This window comes from Aedes albopictus, chromosome 2, assembly GCF_035046485.1.
Source record: "Aedes albopictus strain Foshan chromosome 2, AalbF5, whole genome shotgun sequence".
NCBI classification, from domain to species: Eukaryota; Metazoa; Arthropoda; class Insecta; order Diptera; family Culicidae; genus Aedes; species Aedes albopictus.
Window position 1 is genome coordinate 163,452,722 of NC_085137.1, and position 19,135 is coordinate 163,471,856.

The 19,135-nt window shown below is 42.1% G+C and overlaps 2 protein-coding genes across 4 annotated transcripts in view; both read right to left on the reverse strand.

Annotated features, from left to right (window-relative positions):
- LOC109417137 (lipase 1-like) overlaps window positions 1-19,135 on the reverse strand; it is a 533,887-nt gene that overhangs the window by 196,084 nt on the left and 318,668 nt on the right. The window lies entirely within an intron of this gene.
- LOC134286256 (uncharacterized) lies at window positions 3,418-8,847 on the reverse strand. The gene has a single exon (XM_062847840.1). It carries the CDS (start codon window positions 8,845-8,847, stop codon window positions 3,418-3,420), a length of 5,430 nt encoding a protein of 1,809 aa, XP_062703824.1.

Here is a 19,135-nt window from a genome sequence, read left to right on the forward strand (position 1 = left end):
CGTATGAAGAATCCCACCCAGGTTTTTTTTGGAAGATTCACACCTCGAATACCTGAAGAAATCAGAGAAGCATTGCAGGAACAATTTTCACAGAAATTCTCAAAGATATCTGAAGAGGATTTTTAATGAGATTACAAAATGCAATTTTTGGAAGAATTTCTGAGAAAAATATCTGGGGAAATTTCTGGAAATTTTTTGGATACATTTTAAATTTCTGAAGGAATCACATGAGGAATTCTTGGAGGAAAACCAGCACGCATTGTTGGAGATTTTACAAAGTGAATTTGTGGAGGAATCTTTTGAAAAAATCCGTTAAGAAATCTCAGAAGGAACTTCTAGGAAATTCTAAAGGATTTCCAAGAGGCATTCCTGAAGGAACTCTTGAAGGTATCTACGGAGAAATTCCAAGTGAAAATCTTGGAAGAATCTATGGAGTCATTCAGTGCTGTCGTGGAAAAATAAGAGCTGGTTACTCAAGATTTCCAAATCTCAACGCCCCGTATATAGATAAACACTCACAGGGGGTTGACTGAAATGTGAGTTCCACAATAACTCTTTTAAAGATTCCTCCAGAAAGTTTTTTAGAATTTAGAATTTATCCCTCCCCCCATACTGCTCAATGATTACCTTCAGGTATACCACCAGAATTACCTTTAGGAATTCTTTCAGGATTTATCAATTTTTTTTAAGAAGATTTTCGCAGGATTTCCTAGAACAATTCAAGCAAGGTTTGTTCAGGAATTCTTCGTGGGATTCCTTTAGCAATTATTTAGGAAATCTCCTCAAGGATTTCTAAAGAAGCTCGTGCCTACATTCTCTAATGTGCTTAATGTGTTTCTTCTAGTGCTTCTTACATTTCTGTAAGAATTTTCCATCAAAATTCTTTTGGATTTTTTTTAAGAATTCAAGGAATGTATCCAAGGATTATCTTGGAATTCCATCAAAGGATTTTTTTTAAACATGCAATTCCTGGAAAAAAATACAGAGATTTGGATGTTATTTCAGAGATTCCTTCAAAAACTCCTCTTGGGATTTTCTTTGAAAATGCGGTTTCATTCCTTGAATTCTTCCAGGAACTATTTATCGTTGAAAATTCTTCAAAATTTCTTTAGATCTTGCTCCATATATTCAGAGATTCCCTCAGGCATTTATTTAGAATTTTCACTAGAAAATTCTCAAGAAGCTTCGCCAGAAGTTCCTACAGGTTTGCTTAGGGCTTATTGAGACCTTGCATCAGGTATTCTTTCATATTTTATCCGGTGATTCGTAAGAAATTTCTCCAAAGATTCTCTCAGCAACTCCAACAAAAATTACATCAGAATCTATTCCTTGGGATTATTCCAAGGATTTATTTATGAATCTTTTTATTAACACCTGAACAGGATTCTCCTGTTCTTCCAGGTATATTCTTTAAACAATTCTTTTAGAAAATACATTATAAAAAAAACAAGTAAACATTCTGAAGTTTTCGATTTTTTTTTTCAAGGATTATTTTATTTCTTCAGGATTTCCCTCAGAAATTTTCCTTGAGCTATTTCCATGCAATTGCAAAAGAAATTCTTCTATGAATTCTTCCAGAGACATTTCCAGTAGTTTTTCTTAGAATTCCTTTAAAACTCCTCCAGGAATCCTTCGGAAATTTACTGCTGGATTTATACAAGAATTCCACCAGTACCTTTGTCTGCAAGCTCTTTAGGAATTTTGGCACACATTTTTAAGAGATTCTTTTAGAAATCTGTCTACGGATATCTGCGGGACTCCTCTCAGAAAAGTTTTTATTTTCTCAGAATTAAGGAGGTATCTTAAGGAGTTTCTTCAAATACTTTGTACGATATTCGGACCGGCTCGCGGAGAAATTCTTCGGACACGTAGGCACTTTCGTTTCTGATAAAGAACGCGCGACGTAATTTCAAATCACTACACTGTTTATTCAAACTCGAACTTAGCAACGAAAAACTTTATTGCGACGAGGTAGATGTATATTTGCTCACGGGGTAGATTCAACTAACTACTGCCCGGTATCGACAGTGATACCGAGGGACAGTGGTGAATGTAGCATACGAATTTGAGCCGACCGCTCCTATTGCTCTACCTGCTAGCAGTGATAAGGAAGGGGTTAAAACCGCGTATGATAAAACGAGACCACTGCTGATAAGGTTTTGTGGAACTCGTCCGTGCTGCCAGAAGGGCTGAATTTGCTAGGTCTAAACATGCCGGCCGCCTTGAAATCTCTGCATTTCAAATCAAATAGAGTATCGCAATTTCGACCTTCACTGTACAACCTAACTAACTACCTACTGCTGTCGGCTACGAAAATTTGATTATTCTATTCGGGATGTTTTGATATCTATTCTACTACTTCTTCTGCTTCACAACATTGCTTCGAGAGCACTTCGATGACCTTGACCTAGTCTTCACCAAAGGCCTTTGTGCTCGGTGGCTGCCGATCGAATTCATGGTTGGTTTGTTTACTACGCTGGATAGTTGACTACTAGGTGCGACATTGGATGTTGCATGCTGGATGGAACCTCACCCTTCGCCGAGAGTGGTTGCTGCGACGGTGGACGTTGGAAACTTCGCTGGATGAACGTGGACTGTATAGAACTACTGCTGGGCATCTGCTGCTTCGAAAAGGGTCGATTGGATGAATTTCCTACTCGCTGGGCTATCGTCTGGAGCTCTTGGTAGTGGTCGTCAGTGTCGTCATCAATTTCGTTGCCGTCGTCGTCGACGGACGTGGCGGGCATCTTTCGAATCTGCAGATGAGAGGCTGCTTTTTAAATTGAAAAAATGAACATTTACAAGACTTCCCTGATGCGGAGGCCTCCTGGCCTCCGCGGGTGCCCAAAGCACCGATGAGGACGACTGGAATGTCGTTCGAACTACGAAAATAGTGGTCACAAGTTGCCTCACTGGAGTTCTTGGGTGCCATTGCTGCGGATGACGGGCCATCGATATGGGTTGATCAGTCCCTGATGAAGGCTTGTCGGTGCGACAACAGCGGGTCGAGCATCGGTACCTGATGCTCTGGTGCTTTACTCCGAGTTGTGATGGCGAACTGTGGTGCTGACGAAGTGGGGAAGTTAATGAAGGTACAACTTGGAGAAAGTTCTCCTCGACGACGTGATGATGACGGACTGAAGATAGATTAATTGGTTCTTGGGACATCACACAACGATCATGCTAGACGATACGGGACGGGACGACCTTCTCCCAGCGATTGACGGAATGGACGAAATGGTGTTGGTGATGACGTCTTCGATGAATGTCCCAATCGTGGGACATGTGGAGCGACTATGGGGGACAAACATTCCTTAAGCTTTTTGCAATTCAATATAATACATATACTTAACTGGGAAGCGGAGGCCTCCTTTAGGACGACCTCCGCGATGCCGGGGTCCCGGCGACGAAAGAGTGTTAGAACTCTTCTGATGTGGACGCGTTGTCCCGGATTGGAAGCACACAAATTTTTGAAATGCCCCTCTTGAAGGACCCATCCTTTGTGCGGACGGTTACTACTCGGACATTGCCGTCCGATCCAGGGAAGATTTCTGCTACTCGTCCTAGCTGCCATCGCTGTGGTGGCAGGTTGTCCTCCTTGACAAGCACCATTGTGCCTATCTTCAGGTTGTCGCGCTGTTTCGTCCATTTTGTCCGGTTATGGAGATCGGACAGATAGTGGGTTTTCCATGTTTGCCACAGCCTCTGAACGAACTCTTGGGACCTTTGCCATACAGCCAAACGATTCTCCGGTATTCCTTGTAGATCGGGCTCCGGAACAGCGGTTAGAGGCCTTCCGATCAGAAAGTGGCCGGGAGTCAGTGCCGAAAAATCGTCGGGGTCGTTACTCAGAGGCGTTAGCGGGCGAGAATTCAGTATGGCTGCAACTTGTTGTACGATAGTGTTCAGCTCGTCGTAGCTCAACTGCCTAGTACCAATGGTCCTGCGGAAGTGACCCTTGAACGATTTTACGGCCGCCTCCCACAATCCTCCGAAATTTGGAGACCGTGCAGGAATGAAGTTGAACCGAATGCCATCGTCTTCTGCTGAACGAGTGATGGTGCGCTGGAATTGCTGATCCAGGAATTGACGACGGAGGTCCTCAAGTTCTCTGTTGGCGCCGACAAAGTTAGTCGCATTGTCGCACATAACCGTGTGTGGTTTTCCACGGCACGCGACGAATCTCCTGAAGGCGGCGAGAAATGCCTGAGTAGACAAATCAGCAACTATCTCCATATGGACTGCCTTTGTCGCTAGGCAAACGAAAATCGCTACGTAGGACTTGACTGCTGGACTTCGACGGATCGGGTACTTGATGTAGAAGGGACCACACAAATCTACTCCTACCTTCCAAAAGACTGCTGAGGGGTTTACTCGGACAGCCGGCAAATCTGCCATTAACTGCTCCTGCACCTTTGGCTTACTGCGGAAGCAGTCCACGCATTGGTGGCAAATCTTACGTGCCAGATTTCGAGCATTTGTAGGCCAGAACTTTTCTCTGACTGAAGCGATGAGGAGTTGTTGACCAGCGTGAAGGAGTTTTAGATGATAATGCCGAGTTACTAGTGCAGCTAACGGATGTTGGTGATGCAAAATCATCGGGTGTTTTCGAAATTCTGAAATCGGTGCATTTGCCAGCCGGCCGCCGACGCGGAGTGTTCCATCTATGACGACGGGATTCAAAAGCGACAACTTGGAGGATGATTTCAGCTGCCGACTCCGCGTCAAATCCGCAAATTCTTCTGGGAAGCTCTCCTTTTGAGAGATTCGGACGAGGTGAGTTAGCGAGTCATCCAACTCTCTCAGGGACAGGCGTCCTTCCTGCCTAGTTGAGCGATTGCGTGGTGAACTATTGTGCACGAATCTACGAAGCCATGCCACTAGACGAACCAAATCAGTGAGCGATGACCGGAGCGAGAAAAGTTCGTTTGGCGGAGTCACGCGAGAGGGGAGAGATATCGTGCTACGTTCTTCCAGCAGTGCACTATCTATTGGTGGTTGTGTTGACGAGGGTTTCGGCCATGTTGAACGATCTTGACGAAGCCAAATGGGACCTTCGAACCACGACGGCTGATACTGTATTTGAGCAGCCGTTGTACCACGAGAGAGAATGTCGGCAGGGTTTTCGACCCCGGCAACGTGGTTCCATTCGCCTTCCTTGGTAATGTGCTGTATTTCAGAAACACGGTTTCCAACAAAAACTTGCCAACGGGAAGGTAATGACGATAACCAGCACTTGACAATCATCGAATCGGTCCAGAAGAATGATTGATGCGGGAGTTGAAGACTGCCAGTAACCTTTTCATAGAGGTGGCTCAGCAACAAAGCCGACGACAATTCAAGGCGCGGTATCGACTGTCTCTTCTTTTTGCGGGTCAGGTCTTCTAATGGCGCAACTCTGGACTTTGACGTAATCAGCCGAACGCTGATTTCTCCGCTATTCGACACACAGCGAAGATACAAACATGCACCATATGCTGCCTCCGATGCATCACAGAATCCATGTATTTCTACACTGAGTAGACCTTGAGTGTAACAGGTCCACCTTGGAATCTTGAGTGATTCGAGCGCGATAGTATTCCGACGAAACTCAAGCCAATAGTTGTGGAATTCTTCCGGAAGCGGATCATCCCAATCGCAGCTTTGCTTCCATAACGACTGGAGGAATATTTTGGCTTGTACCACTACTGGGCCAATAAGACCAAGCGGGTCGAAGATCCGTGCAGCGTCAGAAAGCACGATTCGCTTGGTGATTGGAGTTTGAGGGTTCCACTGTGGCACAGCATATCGAAACATGTCGGTAGCAGGTTCCCAAATGAGGCCGAGAGTTTTGACTGGTGATGACGACGAATCCAATTCCAGAGTAGCTCGTTCATCTCGTAGTTCCTCGGGAATGCTTGAAAGGATCTCGGCACAGTTGGAGCTCCATTTTCGTAGAGTGAAACCAGCGGAGTTCATGAGGTCCAAGATCTCAATTACTAGGGTCTTTCCTTCTTCTACGTCGTCTGTTCCCGTTAGAAGATCGTCAACGTAAAATCCCTTTCGAATTGTGGTAGCTGCCTTTCCGTGCGTTGCTTCTGCATCTGCTGCCAACTGTTGAAGGCACTTTGTTGCAAGGTACGGAGCAGAGCTGGTACCATACGTAACGGTAGTAAGCTGGTAGGCCTTCACAGGTTCGCTGGTCGAGCTTCGCCAAAGAATGCGCTGAAGAGGCTGATCGGCTTGGCACACGTTGACCATGCGGTACATTTTGGCGATGTCCGCCACAACAACGAATCTGTGGAACCGGAATCGTAGAATAATCGACAACAAATCGTCCTGTACGACGGGTCCGACCATTAATCCATCGTTCAGTGACACTCCAGTAGACGTGCGACATGAAGCGTCAAACACGACGCGCAGCTTCGTAGTCGTACTTTCCGGCTTCAAGACGGCGTGATGTGGCAAGTAGTACGATGGACGTTCGCAATTTTCAGCAGAGACTTCGCGCATGTGACCCATGGCCAAGTATTCTTGAATGAAATCGCAATACAAAGCCTTCAGAGTGTTGTTCATCTCGAAACGACGTTCCAATCCGTAGAAGCGCCTAAGTGCAGTTGTTTTGGAGTCTCCTAGCTGATCGATGACATATTGCTTCTTGGGAAGCGTGACGACAAACCTTCCATCTTCATCTCGCACTGTAGTTCGCTGAAAAATCTCCTCACACGTTGATTCTTCGACGGAGAGTGTGCTCTTGTGGTAGCAGGACTCCAATTCCCAGAACTTGGTTAACAATTCTCGAAGATCCACCGTTGAACACAAGTAAGCCACTGCTCTCGAAACCTCCTCCACTTTGCCAGGAATACGACCAGAGACTACCCATCCAAAGACGGTTTCTTGAAAGGTGGGTCCATCATCCGACATTTTCTTGCGGCCTTCCTTCAGCAGATCGAAATAGAACTCGGCGCCAATGATCAAATCTACTGGCCCGGGCTCGTGAAATCCAGGATCCGCCAAAACAATGTCTTCAGGAACTAATAACGATCCAGCATCAACTCGATCAACTGGTAATGTAGCCGTGAGTTTGGGAAGAACGTGGAGCTGAACGGTTTCGGTATACGACGATATGCTGGGGAACCGTGGAGATATATCTGCTTCGACCATCTTCGACGACCGTACAACGGAGCCACCAATTCCAGAAACTGCGAGATGGCTGTCCGCTCCGGCCAATCTCAGACCTTGGCAGAACTTTGAAGTGGCGAAACAGTACTCTGAACAGGAGTCCAAAAGAGCTCTAGCAATTTTCGAGTTGCCATTTCGATCGGTTACTATCACCATAGCGGTAGACAGCAACACTTGCCGAGTGGGCGAGGGTGCGCTGGAGGGAAGTGAGTTTGTTTGCGTAACTAGTGTGCGATCTGTGGCGTGTGATGGGTGTGAATGTGGTTGATGCGAACTTGTACTGGCTATTGGGTGTGAGTTCGTGAGTAATCCAGGGTTTTGAGTGGGTGTGGTCTGATTCTGAGCTTGTGTGTTCTGATTATTCGCTTTTTGTGGTCGGTTCTGTACAAGTGGGACGGAGGAACCGGTCGCTGCCGGCGGGGACGCTGCTCCGCTGTTGGTTGATCCGATGTGCAATAGGGTGTGGTGCCGTTGGTGACAATTCCGGCAAGTTCCGCTCGTACAGTATCGAACCATGTGAGACGACGAAAAACAGTTCAAGCACAATCCGCTCCGTTTCACCTTCTCGTAACGCTCTTGGACCTTCATCTTCAGGAACTTCTGGCATCTGAAAGCTGAATGCTGACTCTCCCCACAAAACGGACAATTTCTCGGAGATTGCGATGTGGCGTGACTAACCGTATATCTAGGCTTCTTAGACTCGATCTGCTGGCTCGGCTTCGACGACGACAAAGACTGCAGAACGGAGGCCTGCTTTCGCAAAAATTCCATCAAATCTTCGTAGCCAGGGACGTCTGTAGAAGAGTGATGCGACTCCCATTGACGAAGCGTGGTGGTGTCAAGCCTGGAGCACACCATGTAAGCCAATATTGTGCTCCACCCGGTCGTGTCTTCGCCGATTTTCGTCAACTGCTGTAGGTTTCTGTCGAATTCATTGATAACGTGGCTTAACGCTTCATAACTTTCACGTTTCATTGATTCCACGCTGAACAAAGCATCAAGATGTGCCTTGACGATGAGCTTTTTGTTCTCATATCGCTCTTGGAGGCTGTCCCACGCTATAGGGTAGTTGGCAGCAGTCATCTCAATCGACGAAATTCCTTGCAACGCTTCACCGGTTAGGGACGAACGTAGATAGGAGAACTTATCCATTTCTGTCAACTGGTCATTCCGATGGATCAGACTCCTAAACATGTCACGGTATGTGACCCATTCACGGATGCGACCTCCAAAGCTAGGTAAACGGATTTCGGGAAGCTTCACTCTGGAAATCGCACTGGAAGCAGTGGGAGCTGCCTGCTGACCGGTCGCTGCAGGAGGATCTGCAGTAGCTGACAGTTTGCACAGTTTGGCTTTCAGCTCGCAGTAGGTATCCTCAACCATTTCAACCAATTCGAAGCTCTCGGTCTGCCGCTTCTCAATAAGATCTGCTAGAGTCTTGGCCTTCTCGTCTGGATCTTCCTTTGATTCGGACACTTGTTTTTCATCGGCTTCTTCCAAAAGAACATCGATTCTCCGGCGAACTACGTAGAACCGCTTCATAGCAATTTCCAGCATGTCTAGTCGGGCTTCCACTTGGTCAAGATGTTTCTCCGGCTTATATTTGGCAATGAACTTCCGCACTCCATCGACGGTGTTGCGAAGCTGCCGCTCCTGCTTCAGTAGATCCTTCAACTCGCTGGTCATTTTCACCCTTTTCTTCCGCTGCATTCACTAATTTTGCCAAATAAATGGAAACACTTTCACTGATGGGTAGTCGAGCACTATCAAGTCACTGGTACAATGTAATTGTTTGCAGGTGCAATCAACTACTAATTTAACACTGCACAAAACAGCTTTTTGGACCACTGTGCACTAGAAATTCAGCACTATTACTGCACACTCGAACATTCACCCGCGACTCGCGATTCAACTCGACGTCCCACGTATGACAGAAGACAGGCAGAATAGGTTGACTGCAGCGAGGGGAACCGACCAAGCGAACAACAAGCACAAGAAATTCCAGCGGAAATCAAGACCAACCGTCAATCGGAGAACCCAACTCAAGGACCAACTCGCAGTTCGCATGCAAAAGACGAAAACAGCATTGATTTCATTCAACCACTATTCTTTATTACCACATCACAGTAGGGCAGTGACCCTCATGCTTGGCGCCACTACTGACCACATGCACACATGCAACACTACTTCCCTTTATCTTGGAACCGCCTGTCCAGTGGGTCGTCTTGTCCAGCTCAATCTCGATCCTGCCGATTCTCGCCGCCTGGCTGCTCCACTCGAATCCCTATAATCCTGCCTTCCTCTGGACGATGTCGAACGGCGTCGCTGCTCCAATTTTCCTTGATGGCACCCGTTGCACACTTTCACAATGCCCGCTTGCACAAAGCACACACGGATCGCGATGGCGATAACGATATTGTCCGGCACTACTATGCGCACTACTGTCCGCGGTTTTCTCGCGCAGCGCGTTGGTCACCGGTCGACGAATCCGGTTCGAAGGACCAAAATTTATGTACGATATTCGGACCGGCTCGCGGAGAAATTCTTCGGACACGTAGGCACTTTCGTTTCTGATAAAGAACGCGCGACGTAATTTCAAATCACTACACTGTTTATTCAAACTCGAACTTAGCAACGAAAAACTTTATTGCGACGAGGTAGATGTATATTTGCTCACGGGGTAGATTCAACTAACTACTGCCCGGTATCGACAGTGATACCGAGGGACAGTGGTGAATGTAGCATACGAATTTGAGCCGACCGCTCCTATTGCTCTACCTGCTAGCAGTGATAAGGAAGGGGTTAAAACCGCGTATGATAAAACGAGACCACTGCTGATAAGGTTTTGTGGAACTCGTCCGTGCTGCCAGAAGGGCTGAATTTGCTAGGTCTAAACATACTTTTCCAGGATTTTTTGTCCAAGAATCGTTCTAGAAAATTTCCAAGAATTTATTCCAGGAACCTCTAAAGTTATAATAAGAAGGGATGACTTCAGACAATCATCCAGACGATTTCCTTCAGCGATTCTTACAAGAATTCTTCCAGGCATTTTTGCACAATCCCAGCCACAGGAGCAATTTACAAAATAAAATCGGATAGAAATTGCTCTAGGAATCCCAGCAGGTTTGCCTCATAAAATTCTTGAAGGAACCCTTGGAAGAATTTCCGGAAGAATCTCTATTTTTTTTAATGAAATTTCTGAAGAAATCCCGTTAACTCTGAAGAGGTATTTCAGGATATTTTTAAAGTAATTCCTGATGAAATATCAAAAGAAATCCGAACGGTAATTTCCGAAATTTCCTAATAATTTTTTTTTGAAACTTTCCAGTAAAATTTCGGTAAAAAATCTCGGAAAAACTTTCGAATGAATCTCCAGAGAAATATCTGAAAAAAAATCACTACGAACTTTTTGAAGAAATTCAAGCAGAAAGTTTTGAAAAACTTTCTAGGGAAATACCTGGAGAAATTATCAGAAAAGGCCTTGGGCGGATTTCCTAGAAAAGTTTACAAAGTAATCAATAAGAAATTCCTAAAAAATGCCTTTAATAGAATTCCTTAACGAATTTGCGGTCGATTTTCTTAAGAAAGCTATGGAGAAATTTCCGGAGGAATTTTGAATTTTTTGTTTTATGAAGAAATCGCTGAAAGAATTTCTGAAAGTATTCCTGAAGCGATTTGTGGACTTATTTCTGAAGCAATTCCCTTAGAATACTTAATAACCTCAGATAAACTTTTGTGAACATCCTTTCAAAAACTCAAGATATTCCTTAAAGAATTCCTGAATAAATTCTTAGGAAATATTTCTGAATAAAATAAACTTCGCAGAGAAATTCTTATAGATATAGATATCTTTTCAGCAAATTTCGGAGGAATTTATGAGAAAATACATGGAGAAATATCTGATGGAAATCCTGAGGGAAACTTTGTATGAACTCCTGGAAGAATTTATTGCAGGATTTTCTGGAATAATCCCTGTAGAAGCTGCCTGGATACAACCTGGCGGGAATTTCCAATGGAATTCTTATAGCAATTCCTGAACAAACCTGAACGAATTTCTTGAATGTATATCCGGAAGATTTTTCGAAGAAACCACTGGAAGAATTACTGAAGGAAACTTTGAAAGAATTGAATCCCTATAAAAAAAACCGGATTAACCCTTGGCGGAGTTTCAGGAGTTTGGAAATTGACATAAAAGTATTCCTAGATGATTTCTGGAGAAACTCGCAATGGAATTTCTGAAGGAAACGTTCTGAAAACATCCATGGAGCAATTTTAAAAACAATCCATAGATGATTTCTTGATGGAATTCTTGGACAAATTTAGGAAAGTATCTCAAATATAGTTTCTGGCGAAATTTCCAGGGAATATTTTTAAGGAGCCCTGGAAGAATTTCTGAAGAAAACTTTGGAAAAGTTCCTGAAGAAGTCTGTGAAAGATTTTCTAGAGAAATCCGTGGAGAAATTTCTGGAGGAATTCTTTTTGAAGGAATTTGAAATTTTCTGAAGGAATTACTGAAAGGATTTCTGAAGAAATCCAAGGATTTTTGAAGAAATCCAAGGATGATTTCCTGAATGAATTCTTGTATGGCTTTTTAACAAAATTGATGAAGAAATATCTGTCTGAGGATACTCATGAAAGGTTCCCTAGAGCAGTTCTTTAAGTTTTTTTTTGGAGAATCCTCAAGAGATAATCCTAAATGAAAATCAAAAGCAATTTTCGAAAAAAAGATCCATGGTAGATGATCTTAAAAACCTTTCAAAAGGAATCCGTACAACTTTTCGAAAGAAATTATAAAAAAAAACTTTGCCTCTGGAGATTAATTAGATTTTTTCTGCAGTGGATTTGTTATCAATCAAAACTTATTTGTACTAAAAAGGGTTCTTTTAAACTGGAAAGAAAAAAAATAATATTTTATTTTGTTTGTGTCTTTTATCGATGATTTTATTAATGTAATCCAGAGCGCTATAAATTCAACCTGAAAAGATTCATCAGTAATTTGATACGATGCAAAGAGATGCCAAATCGATCGTTTTGCATTTCAGAGCAAAGATATAGTTTTAATCGTATAAGAAACTTGACGATGTGAATCATTAGTTTTATTGTGGTTACAATGAAAACTTTTTAGATTTATTGTCGGGAGTACCCTTTTTCTTGCTTTTATTTTTGTTATCGTACCAATGTTATGAACTTGCTAATGAAGCTTCAGCAGCGGTGGTGAGCATAGTGATTATAAAATGGGCTTATGCATTACTTAACAAGAGCAAAAGGGTTTATTAAAAGCTTAGAAAGGATTTAGTGCGAATTGATGGGGTAAGAAATAGAAAATTTAAAATAGTTTAAAGGGAAGTAGAAATTGTGTTATAAAGAAGGCAAACGGGATAACAGCAAGTTAAAGCTTGGTTTTTGGGACGTCAAGATAATCTAAAGATAAGAGCTAACGAGGTGTACTGGCTAGTTGCCTGTCAAGTTATCTGAAAATGATGCGATATGGTTAGTGGAATGTCGATTTGTATCATAATATGAAATGTAGTTTGATCAGACGGCGCTGTGAAGTTGTGATGAAGGCTTACATACACTCCCGTTCAAACGTTTGCGGTCACTCCCACAAAAACATGTCATTTTTTTAGGCCCATATCTCCGCCAATTTGCGCCCGATTCCAAAACCCTAGGTTTCATTCAAAAGATAATAAGTCAAAGAAACTTTGAACATGATTTAAAAGAAACTTAAAAAAAAAATGTATGAAAACTTAACCCAAAATTGCCAAATTTTCTGAAAAATGAATATAAACTTACGGCAGTGTCGCTGGAAGTTGGGTCGACCAAATTTTAAGATAAGAGCGGTAATATGACCCATTTTCTATTAGCTTTCAACTGCTGTTTACAGAACTTAGCTAAAAAATCTAGAAAAAAAGTTATTAAGTAAATTAATCCTTGATGTCATCGACCAAAAGTTTGGGGTCACTATCGTAAAACATGGAAAAGTGATTTGGTGATATCTTCGTCATCTATAGTTCAATTTTAATTATTTTTGGCTCATTTCAAAGATAATTAACTAAATTTACGTTTGATGTCTTTAGCTTAACGTATTTAACGATTTTTGTATATAAAAATGTTATATAAAGTTAGCACACTTTACCAAGCTTCAAAAATTGAGGCAACTTTACGTTAAGTTTTAGTATGTAAATTTCAACAAATATGTGCGGTTCAATGTCTATGCAGTAAGTATCATTCATTTTGTTTCAAATAAGCCAAGAAGAATTAAAATTGAATGAAAGATGAAAAAGATACAAACTTTTGAACGGAAATGTAGGTTGTAGCGATGGCTACAAAACATGAATATAGATCAGCAGTATATGTAGAGAATAGAAACAAAGTAGACAGAAGGTTATAAAGCAGGAAGTAAGGGACGGGTCAGGGATTGAACTCATCACCTTCTGCATACGAATCAGAAGCGGTGACTACTAGATCATTAAGCACGTTAGGCCCTTTTGAATTACTATTTATTAACAGCCTTTATTGTGGCACTCATGTCTTAAGATACTGGAGGTTTTTGTTCTACCGTCAAACGGGGTTACTTGCAACAGCGGTGTAACTTGCAACACGATGACATACACTAAATGTGAAGTATTTTCTAATAATAATGAAAACTAGTATGCCCTAGAGTATGCCCTACTATTCCGTTTATAGAGATTATAAGTATAAAAGATTGATTCAGCGGAAAAATTAGTTTTATTTATTTGTTTATTGTTTAGCTACACTGTTAAAACGGTTTGATCATTTTATGTCATAAAAACAAGTATGAAAATCGTACTTCACCTCTCCCCTACGGTAAGTGCGATAAGTCTGATGACCTTGCTTGCAGTTAGGGAACCTAATAGTAAGCTTAGCTGAACGATAAAAGTTTGATAAACTTATCAACTAAGTAATGTAAAAAATGATTATAATATTCGACAACAATTATGGGGTAACTTGCAACAGTTGAATTTGACTAAATCTTCAATTATTTATCTTCATTTTACGATAATTTTGACAGAAATAACCGAAATGGATCATTCATTGATTACGTAACGCGTTCATTTTCAAATGACAACTCATTTTTTTCCATTTTTGCACGTGGCCGTCTAGTATTGTTAGGAAATACAATATTTTGAAGTTTAATTCATGTTTCATCAATTTTGAACCTAGATGGAGTAAATTATTTCAGCTGAATACTCAAATTAGCGATTTTGATATTTACAAAGTTGAATGGGTGTGTTTCAGGTTATTTTAGCTGAAATTGCCAAACACTTATTTTAGCTGAAATTGCCAACACTTCAAACTGTAAACTACTTAAAGATGACTCACTCTATTTTTTTCAAGAAATGACAATAGTTGACATTTTGTAACGAATGCTGAGTCACGAGATCCATATATATTTTATATTTAAGGGACGTGAGACCTGCTGTTAACCGATATACTCTCGCTTGCAATAAATATCAACCCTTTCATGAAAAAAATATATGTCAGTTGGTTAGTTTACATCTTTCCAATGCATTTTTTCATGCATTACATCAAAAATATACAATACGACTAAGCACTAGAATGTTGGTGCTGTATAATGATAGCTAACTTAGATTCATGTACTGTGTTGCAAGTTACCCCACAGATGGGGAAACTTGCAACAAGCATGTATTTCGCACCTCGTGATTAGGTGGCAAAGTATATTGGTAAATCGAGTACTACATAGCATTCTACTCGGGGTAATTAGCGTACACGATGCTTTACAGGATGTTTAGAATGTTCAGATTTTGTGTGATATTGCTTCAAAGTCGAAAAGTGTTGCAAGTTACCCCATTTGACGGTACATTGTAATGTTATAGCCACATTATTTTCTAACTCAGTTGTAGATTCTACCCGAACGTCTTAGTATGAACTATGATAAACGTTAAATGCTACTGACCTATAGGTCAGTGTCAGTATTCTATAGAACACATTTGTCCCAGAAAAAAAAAAAACAGTTTGTCATTATTCTCCGCTCGGGCATTCTAAAGATTTTGTTCTATACATACCTCAACATGCACTTCCAAGAACTCGTGCAATTCGCATTTATGAATTTACACGACTTCTCCGGATCGACCTCCATGAAGACATCCTTCTCTCAAGTTGGCCGACCCCGCAAGAATTCCTCTTTCTGTTCTCGAAGGCGAGTAAATTACCATCGATTAAGATACCAGCACCTCACCGGCGGCATCTATGGTGACGAGGACCCACATCACCCTGTACCCCTAAATGCTCTCATTTGATCACAGATCACGATCGACATCACTCACTGGCAAGGTGGCATGTTTGGTAAATGGTTTCGACGACCCTCTAATGAATTTTGTTAATAATTTGAAATATTTCATTCCAACCACTGGCACTGAAGTGACTGTGGTGGCCGGTAGCAGCATGCAGGGCTTCGAAAACGACCAAGGTTGTTCGAATTCTACAGTTTACCAAGGGGTGTCCGTCGTCCGTTGCATTCCTCGCCGCCGCGAAGGTCTCGTCGGGTCTTGACGGGGTTGGTTTGGCAGAGCGTTAAATTATTTTGTTCGTTGCTGCAACACGCAGCTCCCCGATTCATACGCCACACTAATCCACCACAGCCCAAACTCTCAGCTCTCAGGTGGTACAAAAACATGCACCGTTCATATAAATTTTATTAGCAAAACCACATTTACGAGGTCGTTAATTGGACGGCAATTAAACGAGATTGTGTGGGGTGGTTATGGCGGCGGCAGCAGCATGAGGATTTGAGGAGGGTGCACTATGCGTGCTGAGCTGAGTTTTTCCACCTTATTAGAGCAGGGTGGTGGCGGTGATTCGATGACGATACGGAGTAACATATTTAGTGCACCGGCGGCGCGGCAGTAATTCAATGTTTCCGTGGCGGTCGTATCGAATTCGCAAGTGATGCGAAATTGCAGTTTTAATCACGTCATTTACTTGAATTGAACACCATGTCTTTTTCCGCAATTAAATTGCATTTTGCAAGGTTGATCGACCCTATGTGATTCGTAATTCGTTATATCGTAAGGGCGTATCTGAAGCCGTAAATTCACGTTTGAAAATTTCATGTAAACCACTAAAAAACTTTTCTGAGCTTAAGTGACTCGTCAATATATTCGGCAGATCCCTACGCAGTATCGCAAGTGTCAAGAGTGGGGCCGTGGAACGATACGTTATCATATGAATGATAAATGCATGATTTGTAGTACACTAAAACCTCAATTTATGCACATAGCTGGAGGTGCATGAATTAAAAAGGGTATAAAATGAGGGAAATTTGTGCATACATTAGGTTTGAACTTCAATGTGGGAATCTAGTTCGTGAGAGCAGGTCTTGCTCTTGGGCATTTCAGGTGGGGCTAAGAGGGTTTCCATGAAGTTCCCAGAGAGCCCAGAAAAGGGAGTTCCAAGGGACTTCAGGGGCGTTTCAGGGGGATTCGGGATGCCTTTTAAGGGCGTTCTATCAGGTATTGATGGAGTTTTCATGGGATTACCGCAAATTCAGGGGCATTTCAATAGAACTTAGGGGGGTTCAGGGACGTTTCAAGGTGCTTTAAGGGCATTTCTGGGGATCTCAAGAGCCTTTAAAAGGCGTTACAAGGGGGTTGAGAAGCGTTTCACGGCATTTTAGAGTAATTTCAGGGGATTTCAGGATCATCATCATCAAGGGTGTTCCTAGAGATTTTAGGGGCATATGATACCTTTTCAGGAGCGTTTCGAGGTATTTCAGGTAAGAGTCGTATCAGGGGATTTCAAGAACATTTTCAAATCAAATAGCATTTCAGGGGCGTTTCAAAAACTTTGGGATGAGGTCCCTGAAAATCTTCTGCAACTTCCTGAAACGCCTCAAAGATCCCCCTTAGACTCCTTCGGACCCCATGTAACGCACCTGCGATGCTCCGAAACCCACTAAAGCTCCTCCGTAACGCCTCGGAATCCCGCCGGAAATGCTCCGAAACTCCCTGAAATGCCTCCAAAATCTCCTTTAGACTCCTCGGACCCTATGTAACGCACCTTAAACGCTTCGAAAACCCCAAAAACTCATCCATAACGCTTCCATAACGCCTCGGAATCCCGCCGAAAATGCTCTGAAACTTTATGAAATTGCTCAAAAATCCCCCTAAAACCCCCTCAGACCCAATGTAACACATTTGAGACCCTACGAAACCCCTGAAAACGCCTCCGTAAGGCCTCTGAATCCCACCAAAATCCTCTGAAACTTCCTGAAATGCCTCCAAAACCCCTCTAAAATCCCCTCGGAGCCAATGTAACGCATCTAAACCCCCCAAAACGCATTCCTAACGCCTCTGAATCCCCATAAGACCCATTTGGACCCCATGTAAAGCACGTGAGACCCTCGGAAACCCCAGAAAACGTATTCATAACGCCTCCAACACCCGTCGAAAATCCTCTGAATCTCTCTGCATTGCTTTCGAAAACTCCCTCAGACCCCTCGAAACCCCCCCTGAGATCTCCTGGTACCCCGCGGAAACCCCTTGGGACCCTCTGAAACTCCTCTGTAACTTCCATTCGCTCATCCCTGTAAACACCCCCTGGCCACCGTTGCAATGATTACCGTCATTATTAAATATTCTAGTGCACAACATTGGTTCTGAATAACTTTCCCTCGTTTTATGCAGGGCATTAAAAAAGGTGCATAAATTAAAAGTGCATAAAAATAACATGCATAAATTGAGGTTTTAGTGTAATACTTTTCATGCCACAGGAGTATTGGAGCGGAAGCAACTTCCAGGCAAAATTTAGAGATTTTCAAACACGTAAAATAAGTAATCACGTGCCCGGGTCTCCAAAGCCATGGTTAAAGCCATGGATCGCCAATCCGGAGGCGGCGGGTTCGATTCCCGTTCCAGTCGGGAAAATTTTCTCGACGCCCTGGGCATAGTGTATCATTGTACTTTCCTCACAATATACAAATTCATGCAATGGCAGGCAAGAAAAGCCCTCCGATTAATAATTGTGGAAGTGCTTAAAGAACACTAAGTTGAAGCAAGGCAGGCCAAGTCCCAGTTAGTAAGTAAGTAAGTAAGTAAGTAAGTAAGTAAGTAAGTAAGTAAGTAAGTAAGTAAGTAAGTAAGTAAGTAAGTAAGTAAGTAAGTAAGTAAGTAAGTAAGTAAGTAAGTAAGTAAGTAAGTAAGTAAGTAAGTAAGTAAGTAAGTAAGTAAGTAAGTAAGTAAGTAAGTAAGTAAGTAAGTAAGTAAGTAAGTAAGTAAGTAAGTAAGTAAGTAAGTAAGTAAGTAAGTAAGTAAGTAAGTAAGTAAGTAAGTAAGTAAGTAAGTAAGTAAGTAAGTAAGTAAGTAAGTAAGTAAGTAAGTAAGTAAGTAAGTAAGTAAGTAAGTAAGTAAGTAAGTAAGTAAGTAAGTAAGTAAGTAAGTAAGTAAGTAAGTAAGTAAGTAAGTAAGTAAGTAAGTAAGTAAGTAAGTAAGTAAGTAAGTAAGTAAGTAAGTAAGTAAGTAAGTAAGTAAGTAAGTAAGTAAGTAAGTAAGTAAGTAAGTAAGTAAGTAAGTAAGTAAGTAAGTAAGTAAGTAAGTAAGTAAGTAAGTAAGTAAGTAAGTAAGTAAGTAAGTAAGTAAGTAAGTAAGTAAGTAAGTAAGTAAGTAAGTAAGTAAGTAAGTAAGTAAGTATACTAAGAAATTAAGGTATGTAAGTCAGTAAGTTAATTGGTAATTAACTAAGATGGACCACTTGGACTTTCTTCCAAGCTTGCTGTCTTCCAAATATATTTTCCCACTATCTCAAACCGAAATCACATCGTCATAAACGATGATTTTCAAAACCAATAAAACGATAACACCCACAATCTCCATCAAATCTCCCCAAACAACCGAAATCTGCTCTTAGTTTGCATAAATTTATGTCTTCATCCAACCGGCGTGGCATCAGCTCAATTTCTCTCCGCCCGGACCCTCATCAAACAGAGCTTGACAAA

What these genes read in the sequence shown, in the direction of transcription:
- LOC134286256 (XM_062847840.1), bottom strand. Translation starts at nt 8,847, where the DNA reads ATGACCAGCGAGTTGAAGGATCTACTGAAGCAGGAGCGGCAGCTTCGC.